We start from the raw sequence: 21,892 nt of genomic DNA on the forward strand, positions 1-21,892 counted from the left end.
TGAGGGAAGGACAGGCTTCTTCACCTAGGACAGATGTAAGGATGGGGAAGGTACCACCATCACTCCTCTTAGGTCTGTGAGCTAAGCCTGGCTGATCAACCTGGCCAGCACCAGAGGATGTTAGGCTGAGCTCCATCCCCAGCTGTTGCACGTGGGCTCCCTGAGCCCGATGGCTCTCCTGTGTTGCAGATCACTTCCATACACACACAGCTTGAAAGCTGTGTGATGAGAGAGCAGCGTGGATGGCTGCAGCATGTGGGCTGTGCTGGCAGAGCGCATGTTAGGGCAGTGCAGGGACTGAGACCAGGCTCTTTGTCTCCCTGTGTCACTTCTCAGCCCCGATTAGCAGCAAAATAGGGCATGCACACATCTGACAACTGAATTCCTTGCTGGAAGGGGTTCGGTCATGCATAAGACTGCTCAAAATAAGGCCTGCTTTCAGGTTTGGGAGCATGGAGCATGACCTGGAAGGGACAGCTGGAATGTGCACACTTACTTATATCTCCCTTTTGAGTTTTGCACCAGTTCTGGGTCACTTTGAGTTGTGTCCAAGGGTAAACAAGTGGATGCCTGTCCCCTTCCCCAGCAGATGGACCTTGATATAGGTCTGTCTGTCTTCTAAGTGATTACACAGGGAAAATAGAACATGAGAATCATGAGTTCAAAGCACTCAAAAAGTGGAGAATGGAGGACATGAGCACGGCTTTAACTCAGCCTTGTGCAAGCGCTTTGATACCACGTTAATGACGGGCTTGTGCAAGTTTTGACTCGGGACTTCTACTTCATCGTGTTACTTCCAGCAACACCTCCCTGGAAAGCGCAGGTGAGCAGCAACTTGGAAAAACCTAGAGATCCTGGCGGGAAAGCAAAGGATTACCATCCCTCCTCGCCCGAAACACCAGCATCTCCGGCGGATGCACTTCACCCGGATTGTGTGCGGGGACCCCTCCGCGCTCCCCAGCGCCATGCGGGAGCTGCGCTGCTTCTGCCTCGGCGTGCGCGGGAACCGGCTTTTCCCTATGGAAAAGTTGCCGGCGGGCGCGGGTCCGCGGCGGGGGGGGCCGTGCCGGGCCGAGCCGTGCCGGGGGCGGGGAGGCGGGCGGGGGCCGGGCCGAGCCGGGCCGGGGCGGGGTGTACGAGGGCGCCTGCGCCGGCGGCGCGGAGCGGAGCGCGGTGGAGCGGAGCGGGACGGGCCCAAGTGGAACAAAACAAACGGGTCTTTGTATCGCCTTAAAGGCGCCGCGCAGAAGCCTCCGCGCCCCGCGGAGCGGGGCAGCAAAACTGAACAACAGCGCGGAGGGGGCGAGACCGCCCAGATTTGCTTTTTTCAGCGCTTTTTAAAATTTTTTAAAAATTTTATTATTTTTTTATTTTTTTTTTTTAAATAAGGAGGGAGAGGGACGGCGCGGAGGGGAGGGCGGGAGGCGGGTGCGCACCCTCCGCGGGCGCGGAGCCATGCGCGGTGATGGCTTGAGGGGCCGGCGGCGGCGGCGCGGTCTATGAAGCAGCGGGTCGGCGCCCCCTGCGCACCTGCTTACCGCGCTCCCGCGGGCGCGGAGGGCCGCGCAGCACCATGTCGCGCGTCGTCCAGAAGAAGAACCACTGGGCCGGGCGGGTGCGGCTGTGCTCGCTCACCCGCGGGCCCGGCGGGCAGCTGGGCTTTACCCTGCTCGGCGGCGCGGAGCACGGCGAGTTCCCGTACGCGGGCGCGGTGGCCGGGGACGGCGAGGCGGCGCTGAGCGAAGGGGAGCTACTGCTGGAGGTGCAGGGGGTCCGCGTCTCCGGACTGCCGCGCTACGACGTGTTGGAAGTGATCCGGAGCTGCAAGGACCCCATCGTGGTGAAAGCCGTCCGGCAAGGTGCGAGCGGGGACGGGTGCGGGCACCGCAGGGACGAAGCGGGATGGGGCGGGAGGGGGATATACTCCGCGCTGCCCAAGGGGCCGGTGGAGGATCCCTCCTTGGTGCTGCGCGGTCAAGGGTGAGTGTAATAGGGAGGGGAGAGGCGAACATCAGCACTCCGGGGCAGTGCAAGACCCCGAAAAGGAGTCACAGGTTGCGTTTGTCGGTGCACGTAGGTTTGCACACACTCGTGTGCACTTACGCACAGGTTCCTCATCGTCCTGACTCAGTCGGGACTCTCCCCGTGCTTATCACCGCGAGCAGTTGCGTGAGACTTTCCCTAAGGCACTGCGGAGCCGCCAGCGCTCCTTGCGGGGCACCCAAGGGTGTCGGAGGGTGAAGGGGGAAGCCCTGTTCCGGGGGATGATCCATGGAGCGGCCAAGGCAGCCCCGCAGCTGGGGGAATGTGGCGGAGATTCCCTCATCCAGCAGCTGAGCATCCTTCGGAGCAGCCGCGCTGCTGGATGATGAGCGGAGTCTTGTTCAAGAAGTGCAGCGTGGGATTGCGGAGGAAAGAGCTGTGAGGGCAGTTCCCCTCTCTGGCTGCTCGGGTTTGCTTTCCCCAATCATAGTTTTCCCTAGGTGGGGGTACATCCATGCCCCCCCCAGCCCTGCAGCGGAGGCTGCACAGGTAGCTCTCTCATTTGGCGAGGGAAGAGGATAGGAAGAGTCCTCCCATGTGCGATTAATAAAAAAGCCACTTCACATCCGTGTACACGCAACAGTCGCTCAACAGGTTGGTGTAACAGGCCTGGCTGATGGGCTTGTGATTTCCAGGGCAGGACTGGAATTCAGTGCCGGGAAGCTGCTGGTGCTGCCGCAGCCGCTGAGGTTGGGTGGGCAGGATGGGCAGGACTGCAGCCGGCTTCTGGAGGTGCACAGGGTGACGGAGCACCCCGGAGTCAGCTCCGAGGGAAGGAAGGAAGGAAGGGAAGTTTTCTTTGGATTGCCCAAGAGATTCCTCGGAGGAAAGTTTGTCATCCCCACGTGTATGCATCCCAAAGTTGGGGGGTTGCTGTGGCTGGTGGTGCGAGACAGGTTTCTTTCTGTACTTGGTTCAACCCAGCTCGTTGCTGTGGACAAAACTGATGGCTGGGTGCAGGCACCTGAAGCCTTGTCCTTAGCCTCACCGATGGGCTGAGCCGAAGGGCTGCAGCACTTGTTTCACAGCCATCCTTTGAACCTCAGTGCAGGAGCAGGCACAGTAACGGAGTGCCAGAGAGGATCTGAGCCGTAGCCAGGCTGGGCAATACCCCCAGTACTTTCTCCCCTTTCCAGGGTGATGGCAGCTCCAAACTGCCCTGGAGCTGAGGTACCCCGGCAAGTCTGCTTGTTAGTCGTTTCCAAGACTCAGGAGAACTATTCCAGTGCCCAACTCCTGACAAAACCAGTTTTCTTTAAAGAAATATGCATTTTCCCTGCTGTGTTTTCTCAGATTTGCTGGGAAGTAGGGAGGGAAACTGAGCTGCTGCCTTCCCTGCCCAGGCAGGAGCGGGGAAAGCATGAAGAAAGGTATGAGGAAATGAGGCAGGTTGCTTTATTTATTTATTTGCATACTGATTGTTTTAGCAGAAGTGTTAAAAATCCAGGTTCTGATGTTGCAGTCACCTGTGTTGGTGGGTGAAGGAAGGTTTGTTAATAAAAAACCCAACAAATAAACCCTGCACAATTTGTGATTAAACTTCTTGTCATTTTGGAAACACTGCTTAGGCTAAATAGAAACATGACATGGAAATAGACCAGAAATGACAGAATGTAGTGGTAGATGTGTCTCAGCTCCAGGATATGGTCTAAAGCAGAGGAGAGAGCTGGAGTTTAGCATTCTGGGTGGGTTTACCTGCAAATTGGGATAAAAGGTTCATAACCCTGCCTGGAGCAGGGCAGGCACTTGAACTTTGGACCATCCTCATCCAGAGATGAGAACTGAGCCCTTGATTACTATGGATTTGGAGTTTCTCTCCCTCCTTTCTTTTTTCACCCCTTCCCCATTTAAAAATGCTTTATTAGAAAGGAATGTAGGATAGAAACATATATATGTTTTAAATCCCTACATATTTCTGTGCTCTGGAAAGCGGTTCCCTGCCTGTCAGTGGTAGCCTGGCATCTGCGTGCTGTTCTGCGCAGAGCAGGGAACTCCCTTGTGGATTGGGATCATAAGTGTAGAAAAGGAGAGTGTTTTAATTAAAATGCATTATTCTATGTTGATTAAAAATCTCATTGTGGGGACTACAACTGTCACTCAACGCAAGGTGTGTGGCACTAGAGCAGGCAGCAAAGGAGCATGAAGACTGTAAACACATTTTTAGCTATCATTCTCCTCTTCTTCTCAGTTTTTAGCTCCTAATCGACTGGTGCTGAAGTGCTAGGGCAATATTAGCCTGGAAATGTCTACGTTTTATTGCCTTGTGTCTTTTGTATGACATTTACAATGCTGGAAAACCAGGAAATCTACTGTAAGTCAGCTGTCTACAAGCACGGACAGGGAAAACAACTGTTCTGACCTTGCACTTGGTGGAAGACAAGGGACTAGGATGTGAAACACAGGTGGAACAGGCTGTGCACGGGCTTTATCATTAAACTCGAGTTTATAGACTTGCAGGTCCACGTGCAATATTTCTTCTTGCTTTTGTGGGTCATAAGTCTGTGTAAGTTCCCCCAAAGTACAAAAAGGGGGGAACCTCTATGAATTCTCTTAACTGGAATAACAGTATTTAATACTGCTCATGTGGGAGTTCTTGGTCCTTTGCTTATGCCATGAGGAAAGCTAAAGAACTTCAATGAAGCTTTCCCTTTCTCTTCCCCATACGCACCCTCTTTTGGTATTACATTTGAGGAAAAAAATATACCACTACAGTTGCCTGGTTTTGGGGGAGAGAGAGGAAGAATCTGCTGCCACGTATCTTAGTAACTTTCAGAACTGTCAAATGTGTGAAAGAACCTCAGTTAACATGTACTGCTTTTATGACTGACTGTTTCCATCTTGCATCTGTGCCTAAATTCTGATGAAACTGGCGATTAACTCCTGTGGAGTTAATAGATGAATTTTGCTTATTACTCAGTCTGGGAGTATAGAAAGCATAGATTGAATTATAGGCGCAATGATCGCATGTTCTTGTGTAAAGCTGCATTGCCGTACCACAATAGTTGCAGCCTCTTATTTCTTTTGTTCCTTGGTTAGGTGACCTGTGCCAAACCATACCAAGCCAGATGCTTGCTATGGGAAACTGTCAAAGTTAATATGTTTGTACACTTATATTTGAAGCTGTTTTTAGTTCCCAGTTCAACACTTGGCTTCCCTAAAAAGCCTCAGGATCCCAAGCTCTAAATGGCCAATTGCTTTGAAACCAGGAGGTGCTGAGATCAGTTTATGCTATTAATGATTCTCATAGTACACTGCAGCTGGGATGATCCCACAACAGGGAGGAGTTGGGGGGGGGGGGTTTAGTCCTGTGTAAGGCAAACAGGAGCAGGCGTGATCCCAAACAGAAACAGTCACTGTTTACCCAGTGCTATCAGCTGCATTTGTTTCTTTTCAAACATTAACTTGACCCTAAGATAAGAAATACAGTGTGGTGACTCAACTCTTCAGTGTCAGGCTGGCATATGCTATACAGGCAATTGTGAAATGTTGAAGTCGGTGACGTATTAATGTGAACAAGACCAGCTTCTTTCAGAAGGCATGTGCGAGCTGGTAGCTGGACCTTTACCTTTATTTTCCTGAGAGAAATGATGGTTTTGGTATTTTGTTGGGTTTTTTTGTAGAACATTAAAAAACAATAAGAAAAAGTTGATGCATAAGTAAACCTGTGTTCAGTAGTTCAGCAAGCAGTGGGAAGCAGAGTGTCACTTTGTCAGTGCATGACACTGACCATCCCACACTAAGTAAGTTGTGCTGGTGCCTGGCATTGCAGAGGCCGAAAGCGAGCACTGATGCTGCGTGCCTCCCTGAGATGTAGCAGCGCTTTCCTTCACTTTAACTTGCAGGCAGATGCCTCTGGTGGGCCAGTGAAGGGAAAGGCTGTTTAGAAAGTGAGCTCTTGCTGTTCCTACTTTACTTCTACAGTGTCACGCATGAGCTCCAAAAGTGTTTTCCTTTCGTCTTTGCATAGCTAAGCGCAGTCGCTCGCACAGTGAATTCTATAAGTCGTTTTTCCGTTTAACCCAAATTCTTTTAGGACCCAAGTGGATTTGAAGTGGACTGAGAGATTTGCCATCCGAAAATCTGGAAGACATTCATGCATTTCAGATTTATAAGGCCTGTTGTCAGTGCTGACCTGCTGGGATGAGCACCGTGCAGGGCTACTTACTACTGAAACGTAAAATAAGAAAAGGCAAAATCTCTTTTATGCATCACTTCTAATATGTTTTACTACAAACTGGTAGTCTTCTTTCTTTAAAGTAGGACTGGGTTTAGCAGTTGTGAAATGTGTATGTCTGTGTATTGAAACACTGCTGTGAGGAAGACCTTATCTTTACTGTGCCTGAATTTAGTGTAGTGCTTGTCAGGATTTAGAAGTTGATCCCGTTTGTGGTAAACCAGTCATCCATCCTTTCCAGAGCTGTGAGGTAGCATCCAGAGATGGATGTTAGAGCCTGAGTGCCACATCTTTGCTGTTTCAAAAGAAATCGGGAATTAATACAATCCTTTTAATGGCATGAAATGAGATTATGTTTTCCACAATAAAGTTAGTCTTTCCACCCATTGACATGGGACTCCAGGCTCCCTCTTTGTGGCCCGTCAGATCACGGAGCAATTAAATCACAATTATGGTCTAATTATGAACAGTCATTCAACACCATTGCAAAATAAGATGTTAACACCATCCTGCATGTTGTTTCAGTCTAGTTTTTAAGACCAAGTTACAACTTCTGCATGAGCGAATTGTTGACCTGATGTTGTGAGATTTAAGATTCATCTTCCATGTATCTTGTTAGAAATGTAAGATTTACTTTTAACAGGTTTGAAAGCCAAAGCACAAATAGCTCATTGTGTTCCCCTGTTTGGGATTGTCATTTTCCTCTGGCTCAGGCTGTGGTCATTCACAGATCTCTTCTGACTTTCTGAATCTCTTTATCTAATGCCTGGGAAATACCTGTACTCCTTTGACAGTGCATGCATGCACAGGGAAAACATTTGTCTGAGGGCAGCTATGTTAATGTGTAAAGATCTTCTGAGTAGCGCTTTTGTGGCTGTGCAGAACTGATGATTTGGGCCAACATGTCCCTCGGTTGTTAGATTTCAGCATCACTCAGTTTGAAGGCAATGTGGAAACTGAGAAGATGCTGCTGCCTCAAGGGCTTTTTCTATCGCTTTAGCAAGGTCGGAGCTGTGGGCAGGGATAGGATCCTTGGGACTTCTGTTGAGGTTTTGTAAAGTAGTTGACGGGGTTTCTTGTTTGCATTGCCTTACTTTAGTCCAGACACAAGCTGTACTTGCTGGTTATTTCAGGTGTTTGGGGTTTTTTTTACACTTCCTCTGACTTTGACTGGAACTCATAAATCAAGGCACACAGGTTTTGATCTTTGTATGCTGCAAGTGGCTGAATTCCCTGGTGAAAAGCATGGAGTACTGGCTCTGTATGAGTAAGTGCCATGAATTTATAGAAGGACTATGAAGAGTTTGAGGCAAAACATTAGCTGAAGGCAGGGATCCTTGATGTGGGGAATTGGTGGTACCTGGAGGACGGGTACTCAGACCCCTCCATCCCATCTGAGCCCCTTCCATCTCTGCATCTCAACTCCTGGAGCAGCAGAATATGGGATCCTCCTGGTCTGTATTTCTGCAAAGTTTCTCTCTAGCTCAGCTATGGAAGATTTTTACTTTTAGAAATTAAGTATTAAGTGACCTTTTTGCACCAAGGGTGCGGAGATGGGTCATCCCTCTGTGATCTATGAAGATCTTATCCGCTCCTGTTACCCTGTCACCGGAGGCACTGCTTCCAGGACAGAGAAAACAGCAGCTCTTCAGCACTGAGTGACAGCGCTGCTGAGCGTGCAAGAGCAGCTCCTGCAGAAACACAATTTTCACCCCTATCATCGTTTTCTCTGTCTCTCTTGACACTTGATAGTTTGTTTTCTCACTTTATATTTTGGTCTCTCGCCGCTTGCTTTGGCCTTGCTGTTGTGACGGTTTGACAAGTAAGGCAGCCCATAGAGACCCGCGTGTGTTTGATGGGTTAAGTTTGGGGTTCCCTGCAAGGATCTGGTGTTGGGAAACAAACCTGAGCCTGGGCTATCATCCAGAATTTGTTTCCTACTGATCTGATAGAGAGCTGTGGAATAGGCTGCCTGTTTCCAGAGCAGCTTGGCAGCTTCTGCGTTGGGCTGGTATGTTGCAGATTTGGGTTTATATTTGTTCCTTTATTTTTCTTCTTTACTTTTCCTTCTAGACCAGATAGGTGGCCAGCGTCCTTCTTGGCCCTGCAGGAGCAGTGTGGCTCAGGGTAGTTGGGGTATTTTTGTTGAGACCCACCCTTCACTTCCCAAAGGTCAGACACTCCATCCATCCTCCCTCCTGTGACATTTTAAATGCTTTCCAGAGCTATTCTGCTGCTATGGGCTGGAATGATGGCACCACTCTCTCCTCTAGTCCCCAGTCCTGACTTTGGCATCATTTGTGCCGAACTGTTTTTTGTTAGTAATATTATTTGAACCTACATATATATATATATATTTTGAACTGTCCCAGTAGACTTTGGAGAAACAAAATAGGTTTTATTTAAGGACCTGATGTTTTGGGTTACATTTTTACAGACTTGGCTTTGGACTAAGAGCAGTTCCTGTTTTTATATATGAGAGGACTTGTGTCATAACTTGAAAGAAAAATAAGGTAAAAATATTTATTGGATTTCATTGACTGTCCCCTGTTAGACTAAACAATAGTGCTTATTACACGGTGTGAAAATAATGCAAAGCACCCTGTCTTCATAATGGAATAGGAAAAAAAACCAAACAAAGCCTTTGGGATGACTTGCAAAGTGGAACAGATGCCCTTACATTTGCAATGCAATTGAATAAGGAATCAGTTTTGCATGGTTGCTAATCCTTGACTAAAGAGTTCATTGTCTTGGATTATACATCTGTAATTTTGGAGCGCCGAAGACAGTGCCTCAGTACAATTAGGTTGGGAAGAGACCAGCTTTGCTTTCTTCATATCCTTAATCACAGTAGCTTGTTTTTTAAGGGGAAAACCTCAACTCTGGCTTTTTCATTTAGTTATTAACAAAAAGCCTTTGAAAAAGAAGCTGCCTAAAATCCAGCCACTCCCTCAACACAAACAAAGCTGTGCAGATATTGTGTATTTCCAAAAAACCCCAACTTTGATGTTCAGCTTCTCTTATTCTAGTGGTGCAGATCCTGTGCTAAGTGGGTGTTAGTCCAAACTGATGACAGACACAGATGTCTCGGATTTTTTTGGATGCATGAAAGAGGGGAAGAAAGATACTTCCCAAACAGGCTGAACTGGACAGGTGAGACCTGGGCTACAGAATAACTGTGAAAAGACTTTACTTAAAAAGAGCGAGGAGCATGTCTGTCCTCCTCCTTTCCCAAAGGTAGAACTTCCACTTAGTAATTTAAGTGGTGGGGGTACAGGAGGATGCTCCTGGGGCTTGGACCTGCAGAGGAACAGTTCACCAGAGCCTTGTGGGAAGCCAAGGATGGCTGGAGGAAAGGTGGAGCGAGGCAGGCAGCAGAAGATACATGAAAGATACCAAAAACATCAGGTTGAGGAAGGATTTCCTGGTTCACTATTGATGCTGAGCCTGTCTCTAAAGGCAGAGGCAGCTCAGTGCTTTCTGCAGGGGCAGTCAGGACCATGACTGTCATTCCAGCTGGTGACAGACCCTGGTCCCAGAGCAGCCTGGAACACTGTCATCTTGTTCTGGGAACTCTAAATGCCGTATCAATATATAACATAGGATGCAACTTTGCTGTTGAATAATAATATCCTGTTAGGATGTGGTGCCTAAAATAGCGCATGCTCCTCTAGGCTGCTGGGGACAGCCGGGGACGCATGGCACAATGCAGCCCTGGAGGAGCTCATCCCCAGCGAGCCTGGGGAGGAAAAGTCTGTGGTTTGGCTGGATTTGGGGACATTGTCATTTCCAAGCTGAGTCTCCCCTTTGCAGTGCTGGTGCCTGGGGAAGGCACTGCGGGGCAGGATGCCTGATGGGGCTTTGGCAGCCACTAGTCCAGCCCAGGCTTTGTTCTCTCCCTGTCCTAAGGGCCAAAAAGAGTTTATTAGTCTGATGCAAAACAAAGAATCATGTCCTTCTCTTTTTCCTGGTATGCATTTTTCCTTAAACAATGAAGTGACTAATATAGAATATCTTCTTAATGTGCGCTGATTGTGCTGGAGAGGAGCAGCAGCCTGTCTGCATGAGCACATCCAGAGCTCTGCTGGGCTCGCAGTGGGGCACTCTGAGGACCATGGATTGGGTTGGTTTTGAACAAAATCAGTAAGTTGTTTGTTTATTGGGAGGGGATGGCTCTTTCATTGTTGTTAGATTGTCTTCTGCCCATACCCCAGCAAACATTGTGTGTTTGTTTTATGTGCAAATACCAAACTCACTTAGCAATGGCATATAGTCTTTTGTTAACTGTTGTGTAGTCTGTGTGCACTATGGAGTCCTCCCTGTCACCTGCTATCTGCTGTTATTAATCCAGCTGTTTCCAAATGGAGATAACAAATACTTTTCTACATTTGCCATAGCTGTATTACCCCATTTTCTCCTTCCCTTTTTAAATGAAGAAATATGGACATGCTGAAATTGACCTAATTCCAAGGGGAGGTATTTTTGTCTGAACTTAACCATAGTCTGTATAAATCCTTCATGTCACAGGAAGCTTCATTTACTAGAGGTGGAGCAAGGCAATTAAACCCCCAAGAGCTGTCTCTGGCTTTCTGCAGGAGGTGCGGAACTGCTCAGGGCAAAATCCAGATGGGTGTTGAGGAAGCCAGGACCATGCTGGTCCAAGGGTTGGCTGCTCAGAGATGTTGCTTATAGGGGAAAGTTTCATATCTACACACAGCCTGCACCCAGCCTAAGAGGAGGAGCTTGTGAGAATACAGTATTACCTATCAAAATAGTTTGAATTCTTGGGTGAGGCTCTTAGAGCATGTGACTGGTGTGTATATATAAACATATATCTAATTTTTGCACTTTAACATTCATATTGTCAAATGCTGTTTCAATGAAGAGTTCCAGAATCTCCTCTTATTGTTTCTTTTTATTTTTTTCCCTTTTTAATGGAAATTAATCCCATGGCTCCAGCAGCTCAGGCTGTTAAACAGCCAATGCCATGGTTTTTGCCATAAGTAGCAAAATCTGTCATTGGCACAGGTATTCAAAAGCTGAAAAGGAAGAGTGTGAAACCACCACCATTCTGGCTGAGAACAGTTCCCATGCCCATTACCTCATCCCAAGATGCTTGGGCAGCCTCTGATCCTATAAAAACATTTAAATTCATTTCTGTGGTGGTCCCATGGTGAAACCGTTTCAGTGATACTTGTCCTGTAAATCATCTGCAGGAACATGTTGGGTTTGAAAGAGGGTTTGCACATGAGACCTCTTGTGCTTTCTAATGGGGTTGTGCAGTGTGGCTGCTGAAGATCCGCATTTCCTTTCCCTGGCAAGTGCTGGGGGCAGCTGCTGTCCAGACCTCTGCCTCATCCCTGTGAATCATTCTGAGAGTGCAGGAGGGAAAACAGAGAACACCTATAAACGTTATCTCGGGAAAGGTGCCCAGTTTCGTGGTGGCCACCTTGCACTCAGGTCTCTGGCATTTTAAAGGCAATAAAATGGCATTTAGCTCCCTCATTCCAGAGGCAGGTGGCAGTTACACTTTAACAGAAGGTCATTGCTTTACGAGGGTGGGAGAAGTGATGAATACTTGGATGCACAATGGAAATCTTTCAAGCCTGATGAGATTTCGGTCCCTCTTGTGCCAGGCAGCACATGAACCCAAGAGAGTTGTCCCTGCCTGGATGCCTTGTGAGAGAAGGAAAGTGAGGGCTAAAAAGACCCCAAGTAAGAGTGCTGAGGCGCTGGCACAGGTTGCCCAGAGAAGCTGTGGCTGCCCCATCCCTGGCAGTGTTCAATGCCAGGTTGGACACAGGGGTTTGGAGCAACCTGGTCTAGTGGAAGGTGTCCCTGTCCATGGCAGGGGGTTGGAACTGGATGAGCTTTAAGGTCCCTTCCAACACTAACTATTCGAGGATATTTGGAGGGGAGAAGCCAAGCACAAACGCTGTGTGACTCGGTCAGGATGCTTGTGGCAAGGTCGTGGACCCACAAATCTCAGCTCCCCCTCACTGTGCTGTGGGGCTCTGGTGCTCCTCAGGTCCATATTAAAGCAGGGGAAATGGATAAATTGCTTCAGTTGAAGCAGCTCCCTGCTGCATCGCCAGGCTGTCCTCAAGTGGAGGTTTGCCATGACAGTGTTTTCATTTCAAATACCTGATAGGTTTTGGTTTTTTTTGAACATGTGCTTGTAAAACATGTCAAAGGCTGAAAGTTTTATCTGCAAAAAAGATGACACAGGAACTATACAGGTGGTTTTTTCATTTATTTTTGTTTTCTGTTGCCAAATTTCCAGTTGTATTAGTTGGTGCTGGAAATACACACATATCAGTTTTTCCAGGAGCTAAATACAGTGGCTTTTTTGCATAGTTCTGATCTGGATGGGATATCTTGGTCACATTGCAGTCTGGTAAGCGATCAGTGTGTAAATTTGGATCTGCCGAAATTGTTTACAGATGAGAAAAACCCCCGTAAAAATGAGAGTGCTTAAATTTAAGCATGTGCTAATGTAACGCATCACAGAGGGCTTTGTCTGTCTGTCTGGATATAAAAGATGCTAGAATCAGTGCTGAGGCTTGCCTAAACCGGTGTGGAAATTGCTGTTTGCCTAAAAGCCAGGCAAGTTGTCACAATCCTGAAGAGCTCATTGATGCTAAAAGGTTGCAGTGGATTAGCCAAAAATCTATTTCAAATTGATTTAGTGTGGCTGGTGCATAACTCATCCTGATCATCTGTGCCCTGCTCTGCGCTAGTTTGAGCACTGAGAGCGAGTGGGTGCGTTGTCATTGCTTCTTGCTGTAACGGTGCTGCCTGCTCCCCCCCAAGGATGCTGGGGGAGACAAGGAAGCCCTGTCTCCCAAACTGGCTCATCTCAGTTAACTGTTATTCTCCGTATTCTTCCCTCATTCAGAGCAGCATCTGCCGTAGCAGTAGCTGTCCGGATGGGATCTTGCCCCTGGCTGGGAGCACAAGTATTTTTCCACAGTGTGATGGAGTTGGCAGGGAAGGTTACATCAGCTGCCTGGCTGGAGCTTGGCGCAGGAGGTGCTGGATGCAGTGATTCCTTCGTTGATTTCTGACAAAGAGAGTTTCTGCTGCCTGCAGCACCTCCTGCCCTCCAGGTCTGGGGTGCAAGCTCGCCAGGAAGATTAAAAACTTCCCTTTAAGAATTTTGGGGCTTTTTTTAGCCATTTAATTAAAGCGGGTGTTCCTCTTTTCCTGTATTGATTGCAGATGGAGGTAGATTTTGCAAACAATAGTCACACAGTTGATTGCTGCTGCTGCTTTCAGCTCCTATCTTTATAAACCTCAAGCATCTTCTCAGAAACCTGTGGGCTTCATCAGACAGAGCCTGCTCCTTCCTGAGCTCTGGCTGAGCAAAGTCTTCCCAACTGATAAAAAAGACTTCATCAGGGCCTCTAAAGGACAAGACCTGTCATGTATTCGGACACAGCAGCAGCACTGCTGAATTCTGATAGCTGTCTGAATGGGTAGAAGAAACAGGAGGGAATATTTATTGTGTATTTGTTTTTCCTCAAAGTCCCTCATGTAGGAGAGACCTCAGCATTATTATGCATTCCAGTGTATCATGTTTGCAGGACTTTTTACCATAAAAACATTGTTTCTAGCTCAAGTTTAGCAAAAAGATGCTCTCAGGCTCAGCTCTCTTTCAGATGATATTTCACATTGATGCCTTCTAATATCCAGGTGAGCTGTAAGTTGTAACATTTACAGGAAATATGGCTGCAGCTTCCCCCTCTTGAAGGTAAATGAGCAATATTCACATGTCTTAGCACCTGCTCACCAAGCTGCTTGAAACCAAGTTAAAATACAGACTGGTATTTGTATTGTTTTCCCCTTCTCTCAACTCTGCATTTCCTCTTCACTGATCAGATCAAAGAGCAGTGACATTTCAAAGCCTTCCTGAATGGCAAAATTAGAAATATTCCTTTTCTAAGAAGTCAGCAAGAGGTGGCTTAAACATTGCATGCAGCTGCTCTGCTAGGAAGTTGTTTAACTTGTCGAAATCTCTCTTTTACTGCAGAACCTCTATTGAAAATGACAAATTGCTTAAAGCAGTTTCCATGTTAGTCTTGAAAAAAATCAGTTTCTTTCCACCCAGAACACGTGGAAGGCATTTGTGTGCTTGCCTGACTGTTTCTCTGTCCTAAGGCTCACACTTGTTGCCTTGGACTTCATGTAATTCTCACATGCAGCTGTTTGGGTTCTTGTTTTCCTCAGTTTTCTATTGAATGGGGATTTCCCCCCAGCCCTCTTTAGCTTAGATGTGGAAAGTCAAATATCTCCCTGGTTCAGACTTTGGGGACCATGGGAAGAGCAAGGGAGCAGCACTCCAAAGTCTCTGCTTTTCAGAAGTGATGTTCAGAGTGCTGTGAAATCCATAATTTAAGCTGGAAAATCTGCATCTCCAGCCAAGTCACTGTAATGTCTTTCAGAAGCGTTGAGCAGGGTTAATGCTCCACAAAATGACAAAACGTCTTTTGCTTAAATGTTTGCAACTACTTCTCTGGAGCTGTCACTTTAGCAGATGGATATATGTGGACAGGTACCAGATACTGAGTGATACAGTTGGCTGTAACTGCTGTGAAAGTAAAAATTGCTCAAGTAAAAGGGCTTATTTATTTATTCTGAATTAAAAGAGATTCTGGGTTATCACTGTGCTCCAATGACCCTGCACAGAGCAGCATGCTGTGTGGTGTGTATCCTGTGAGGATGTATTGCCAAGCTTCACGCTTGGGCTGATGAAAGAGGGTGCAGAACAGAACTGCGTCTCCTTAGCAATGCTAAGACTCCAAATGGCTGAGATGAGGCTTTCTGTGCTTTTCCTTCTGCCTGGACTGAGTTGCACCAGCATATTCATTTGCAGCGCTGCTTTTTGCTAGCCCTGCTGAAGCTCCCCTGGTTGGAGACGGGTTCTTCCCTGGGGCCATGAGTAGAAGGTTGCATCTGCCAGCGTCCTCCAAACGTGGCTGAAAGGCAGACTTTGGGCTGCACCCTGGTCATGAAACCAAGGACACAAACTTTTCCCTTTCTGACTGGAAGGTGCTTTGCCCCAAATGGCATCAGATAAAAAAACAAATTGGCATTGTCCTATCGCTCTGCTTGAGACAGCGCTGTTGCTTAAGAGGGATGGTTACAGAGTTAGACAACAGTCAGGAGGGGATTTGAGGACAATCCAGATGCTTTTTCTATAACTTGAAGGCATGTCATATCCTGGCATTTCTATTTTTACCCGCTTTTCTTGTAATGCTGTGTTTATTTTATCTGCTAAGACCCCTTCAGTATTGCCAGGTTTGGGCTGATGTGATGTTTTGACTTTTTTTGTATCTTTGTCGCCTTTTAACATTTTGTTACGGTGTTGTTTTTTCCGCCACAACAGTAGTTAAAAATAACAACTATAACAAAAAAGTAACAAATATAACAAAAAAGTTACAAATATTCTGGCGTTGTTTTTCTTCTCACCGGTAGTTTGGATATTAACGTGCTGCCAGAATGATGCTGTTTTCTTTCGGGTAGGATGTGTCACGGCAGGTTCGGGTGACCTGTCCTCTCAGTTGCTTTCCTGTTGCAAATACAGGTTAGTATATTCTGTTTTAGAGGGTGGCATTAGAAACGGGCACCTGCTGGTAAGAATAACCTGTCCCTGGAAGAGTGTCCTCATGTCTTGTAGGCAGCGGGCAGTTTATGCCTGGAAGCATGGAGGCTTTATATACCTTGTTTATGGTGTTTGCTGCCTTTTGTGGAATATCGGATGCTGCCTTCGGCTATTCTTGTTAAGTGAAGAAATGTCTGATCCGTTTCTGAACCCTGCAGAGCTCCCTGATATCAGGCAGAGACTATTTTCTTAATGAATTTTAAACCTGCCTTGCTGGCTGTTGCATCTCTGGCTGATACAATCAGTGCACCCTGAATACCCTGCAGATACCTATTACAGAACCAACTTCTTTATTTATGTAACAAAGTGAGAGTTTTAATCCCTTTCCTCTTGCAATGTATTTGGGTTGCTTTCTGCTTGTCCAACAGCCAGCATGGTCGCAAGCAGGTCCGGGTTGCTGTCGTATTCTCACAGTTTCATACCCATGGTTGATAATTAACCCATTTCTTTAACAAAGGTTCCATGTTTACTCTGACCTTTTTCTTTCCTGCTCTCCAATCGTAATCCAGATGAAATGCAGTCTCTTCCCTGCAAAACACTGGAGTTAATATTCCACGAGAGGTGTGCTAGTGAAACCCCGCTGTTATTTGTATGGAGGGAAGTGAGCTCAAACCATTTGATTTAATATTATGGGTCAAGAGAACACACTAAAATGCAGGAATTGCCTTTAGAATGCAAGTTGAGCTCATGGGTGCAGGTACCTGATCAGCAGCATTTGTAATAATCATCATGCCAGCAAGGTTATTTTTTTGGGGGTGGGGTGGGGGGAAGAAGGGCCTGATTTTTGGAGCATACAGACCCAAATTCCATGTCTGGCTGTGCAAGCTGAGAGGGCAGATGTACAGTCTCAGCCTTGGTGTTTGGAAGGGGCCCCATTCCTCTTCTCTCGCTGTCCCCGCTGGGGCTGTGGCAGTGGTGGCTTTTGTGGGGTGAGTGATGCTGGATATTTGCAAGGTCAAGTCTAATGTCAGAGTTCTGCTACAGCTCATTCTGGGGCAGGAGCTGGATGGAGGGTGCAGGGCTGTGTGAGCATGGACTAGTCCTGCTGCAAACACGCCAGGCATACACTTGCAGGGTTCAGTGTGACCCGAGGTATGGGTATGGCAAATCACACAGCATTAACATTAAGAACACTCATGCAATTTTAACTAGAATAAAAACTGTTGCAAAACTTAAGTGCTAAATAGCACCAAAGTCTATTTGCCTGGGGAGAGATGAGTGTTTGTGGAGCTCCTGGGGCTTAGCTCCTGCACTGCTCCCCTTTCAAAGGTGCCATATTTTGATTTATCTTCCTTCTCCAGAACCTTCTTTCAGCCTTAAAAAAGCAATGCTTATCATCACTGTTGTTGGGAGCCTGTGCAGCAGCTTGAGTTACTGCTTTTCCGTTTCTAGTGCCATGTAAGCAGGCATAAATCTGTATATTACACCAATTTACATTCGGTGGGATTTGTCTTGACACGTCCAAAGCCTCTGACTCTTGATTCATTGTATGAGCAACTTCTTTAATATGGAGCCCTGGGGACAATACCCAGTTTGAAATAAAGTTGTGCAGGTAAAAACCAGAAAGACACGGACTGTGCGCCCAAATAAACTAACTGAGGAGTTAAAATTCTGCTCTGCATCTAGAGTGCTGCACTCCTAATAGCAACATGAGCTTCTGGCCTGAGCCTTGCCTTAGCCAAGACAGAAGCAGTCTGGTGTGGATGAGCGCAGCGCCCTGGCTTTCACAGTGGGAGGAGGCCGATAGCAGCAATTCCTCAGCTGCTTGCTGGATGATATTGTCTTGCTTTTCTCACATGTACTGCTTTTATTCAGGTCAGCCTGGCTTTTTGATTTAAAAGATGTGTAACGTATCACCTTAAGTTCTTGTTGGTGTGGTTTTGGGTTGTATTGTTATGTCTTATTTATTTTTACTCTGCCTAGTGTGCATTTCTTCAGGAACAAGGTGGTTTTAAGTCAAGTGTCACCTGGAAAACTTCCATTAACTCTATCAAGTGACAGCAATGTGCCCCTGCTAACTCTGTGAAATACCTTGGCTTTAAAGTTTGCTACATCAGCTTTAAGAGATTCAAAGGGGTTTGCGCCAGATGAAAGGAAGGCTTTGCTGTAAAATCCTGTTCCTTGCTAATCTGGCTTTTCTTCAAATATTCTGAAGTTAGATGCAAACTAGCACAGAAATTGCTGTGTGCTTTGTAAGCCTGCAAAGGAGAGGTTGAGTGTACGTGTGAACAACTGTGAATGATACATTAAATAAATGAAGCAAGAAAAGGTGTTGCAGTTGCTTGATAGAGACTTCTGTCATTTGGGACTGATTGGATGAAGAAAGAACCTCATTTCTAATTCCAGATAATGAGATTTTGAGGAAGCCTGTTGAAATCAGTAGCTCTAAAGGGCCAGGTTTTAAGTGATACCTAAAATAGACAGGTTTCTTATGGAGGATGTTACATAAATGCAGATGGTAGAAATTCACCACTACAGGATAGGGATAGATCTCTGTACAACTAGAAGCTTTTGGGGAAGAACCTTAATGTATTGCCAGCTTTGGGCTAACACTTTATTTTTCTTAGATACTTCTGTAATTCTTTTTATGGGTACTGAATTGCTTCTGTGACACACCACATTGCAGACAAGGGCAAAAGTTTAGCAATCTGCAGTGCAGAAGGGCTGATTTCATTGCCAGCTGCTGATTCTGGCTGTGCAGCTCTTGTACCAGCCAATTAAACCCACACTCATTACAGCCTTTGTGGTTTGGAAGTGAAGTGTTCCTGCCTTTAACTCGTAGTTTTACAGGATGTTGGTTTAGGCTGGAGGTTTGCAAAGCTTCAAATCTTCTATTTTCCTTTGGTGTGTGCTCAATGGGTAGGGGAGGTGAACAAGGAGAGCTACATGGAGAATTGCATACTGTGAAATGGGAGGGTGCGTGTTTCTCTGAAAGCATTGTGAACCTGCAGTCACTTCCTAAAACTTTCATTAAATACGGCAGGATGTGCTGTACCAAATTGCTGCAGATAGGAATGGTCTCTGCTGCAGTGTCAGGCTTGATAAACTGACTAGTGCTATAAGAAGCTCTGAGCATCCTTTCACAAGCATATTCCTTCAACTCCTCAGCCACAGAATTCTGCCTGCCTCCCTCGTGGGGAGCTGCTGCCATGTCTGCAGACCATTTTGGGAACACTGCTGGGCAAAGAGGAGGTCCCAGCGGGGGACCAGGCAGAGATGGAAGAAGAATGTGACCCTCTGAGCCGTTACTGGTGACTGCACTATTTTAAAGTCAAACTTAATTTTTAGCTCTTCATAAACAAATCCTTGTGCCAGCTTTTTATATAGCTCTGAAGCCGGTTGTTGTGGCTGCTGTTCCATGGCTATAGCCTCTGTGGGTGCCACAGGGAGCAGAGCCAACCTCTGCTTCCTAAAATGCCTCTCAGAACTTGGGAAGACCTTTTCAGAGGTGCTTTGCACAGGGACAAACCTTCCAGCTCTTCTGAACATTGTGTGACAGCTTCTTTATCCAAGAGTAAATAGATCTAATGGATTGAGTAAGATGCTGGACTCATTGCAGATTGCTATGGGAGCTGGTGTCCTTCATCTCATGACCCAAGGGACTGTTTTTGCCCCCGATGCTTTCATATTTGACCTGGAAATTCAGTATTTGCCCTGGAAATGCAGTGTGTAGCACGAGCAGGGAAGCAGCAAGGATCCCATCCCTCAAGGGAGGGTTAGTGATGTTTAGTTTTGTTACGACATTATAGCCCTGTTGATTTTTAACTTGGAAACTTCAGTGAAAACCACACACGCTGCTGTGAAAATTCATACTTGGTAACAAGTAAACAAGTGATGGAGCAGTCTGACTCAGGAATTTCCCTCCAGACCTCGCCGGGAGGAGGAGCTTTGCATTTTTCTTGTCCCATGTTTATTTTTAGTCTCGCCTCTAACATCGCTGATAGCACCATTACAGCCCCGCAGATTAAAGTCCCAGCACGGGGCAGAGTTGAAAGAACGATGCTGCAAAGCAGTCAAAACCTCTAGGATTTTGCAGCTGTGCCATGCTACAGGCAATTAATTTAGTCCATTCTTTGCCTGCTCGAGTACAGCTCTGAGGAAGTCTTTGATTTCCTTGCACACCTCTTGTCAATGTCTTTAGTGATGACTCTGTCCTCTTGACGTGATAGTGCTGTGTTTGTGATGTGAATATTTTGGGTGTAAGTGCCGTCTTTTTAGGTCCCTTTCTCCCCTGAATATGTTTTGCACTTGCTCTGAGGGTACATTGTCGTGTAGAGTTGAAACAGTTTTAAGTCCTATACAGCTCCCACTACTGGTAACCCTTGTCTGAAGCCATCAATAACAATTGCAGGGGTTTGGGTGGTGTTAGTGAGGACAGTCTTGCCATCAGCACCTATCTGCTGGACCGGATGATTTATCCAAGAGCTATTGGCTTTTCAAGACACCCATTTTTTTCCAGGGCTAGCTGCATTAGTCTGAGTCAACAGAAGAGTATTTGATCTTTAAGCTGATTGTTGGGTTTTCTGAGTTGTCTTTTGCTGACCATTAGTCAAAGTCCCCAGAGACAGCAGAGGACGTTATTCAGGACTCCTAGTGCTTGAAAACTCTTAGAAATAGCATTTTCTGTTAACAGCGGGTATGCAGCCTGAACTCTATTGTGGCTATTTCAGGGGAACAGTTGTATCAGAAATAGCTGAATCTAAAGACATTTGTCTTCTGCAGTAATAGAATCTCTGCCTCGTCTGCAGTGAGGGACATGTTGGAACAGTTACAGATGCTCAGTGCTGTGTAGATAGGGAAGTGTCACCTTTTTTTGTGCGGCACAAGGCTTGGGCAATAGTAGACACCCCGCAGAGCATTGCTGGCAGGGTCTGGTCACAATTGCTTGAGGTAGTGCTAGACCCAGAAACCTTGTGCATATACCTTAAGGAATACCCACAAATAGTTACTGAGGAGCCTAATTCTCTATTTGAACCCCCTTAAGACTAGTCCCCCTTCGCCATGAGCCAGGGAGCTGTTGTTACCTTGCAGAAAGTTGCAGTGTCCCAGGGAGCATGTACAGGAGACAACCCATGCTTGCCCAGTGGACATGGTCTGCTCAAAATAAGGTGATGCAGAGGGTAAAAAAACCTTGTTGACACTCAGCAATATCGTGCTAACCTGTGTCTCCGTGATTGTTATTGATCCTTATGAGTCTTCTCATTTTCTGAATTTATTTGACTTCTGATAGTGTGACTTTAGTGGGAGTGGGAAGGATTTGCGGGAGGTTCCCAACCAGCATGTACTATTTGTTATTTTCATTAATGGAAGGGACCAGTTAACAGAGGTGGGAGATAGTGGGAATGGGGGGCCTGCCTGTGCTTGGATGCAGTTCTGTGTCTGACCAAAATGCCACAATACTGTTAGATTGTGGAGAATGAGGCTGGTTGAACACTGGGAACTTGAGGAATGTGTTTGAAGACAAGACCAACTGCTTTGCTGTTTGGGTATTTTATGTTTTTCTGTAGACTCCTGCCAAATTTGGGTGCTTAGAGAGCAGCTCTTCTTGGCAAGCATCTGCAGGCTCTGATCTGCCTCCTTCTAACCGAACACCCCTCAACAAAACCAGCTTTTTTCCAGATGAACTGGCTGTTGGGTTTGCTTTATTTTTAAACAAAGCAAGATCTCTGGGGGCTGGTGCCTGTTGGAGTCTCTCTGTGATAACATAGGAAGGTTCTCAGTTAAAATGCAGCTGAAGGATAATGTAAAAATACAACAGTGTGAGCAGGGGTGGGTACAGAAACTGCGGAGATCTGTTTCCTTGCTTGGGAATCTTGCATTGCGGTCTGTTGTTACAAGAAAATCCAAATGACAAGTTTTATTCAGTCTCTATTATTCATGCAGTGAATACCTCTTAAAGCTCTGCAGAAATATGTCTTTTTCTAGACCTACAATGAGTAGACAAACACTATGTGTTTATACCAAATGCTGGAGGATTTACGGGTAACTGCTATGTGGTTTGAGGTAACAAT

General features: G+C 46.4%; 1 protein-coding gene across 24 annotated transcripts in view; it reads left to right on the forward strand.

Moving 5' to 3' along the window:
* Window positions 1–1,168: 1,168 nt before the first annotated feature.
* MAGI1 (membrane associated guanylate kinase, WW and PDZ domain containing 1) overlaps window positions 1,169–21,892 on the forward strand; it is a 340,411-nt gene continuing 319,687 nt past the window's right edge. For all 24 annotated transcript variants that reach the window (XM_030501199.1, XM_030501183.1, XM_030501186.1 and 21 more), the window contains exon 1: window positions 1,169–1,859. In XM_030501199.1, the coding sequence (XP_030357059.1) occupies window positions 1,574–1,859 (286 nt within the window). In that variant the 5' untranslated portion in view covers window positions 1,169–1,573. The remainder of the gene's footprint in view (window positions 1,860–21,892) is intronic.

This window comes from Strigops habroptila, chromosome 11 (assembly GCF_004027225.2).
Source record: "Strigops habroptila isolate Jane chromosome 11, bStrHab1.2.pri, whole genome shotgun sequence".
NCBI classification, from domain to species: Eukaryota; Metazoa; Chordata; class Aves; order Psittaciformes; family Psittacidae; genus Strigops; species Strigops habroptila.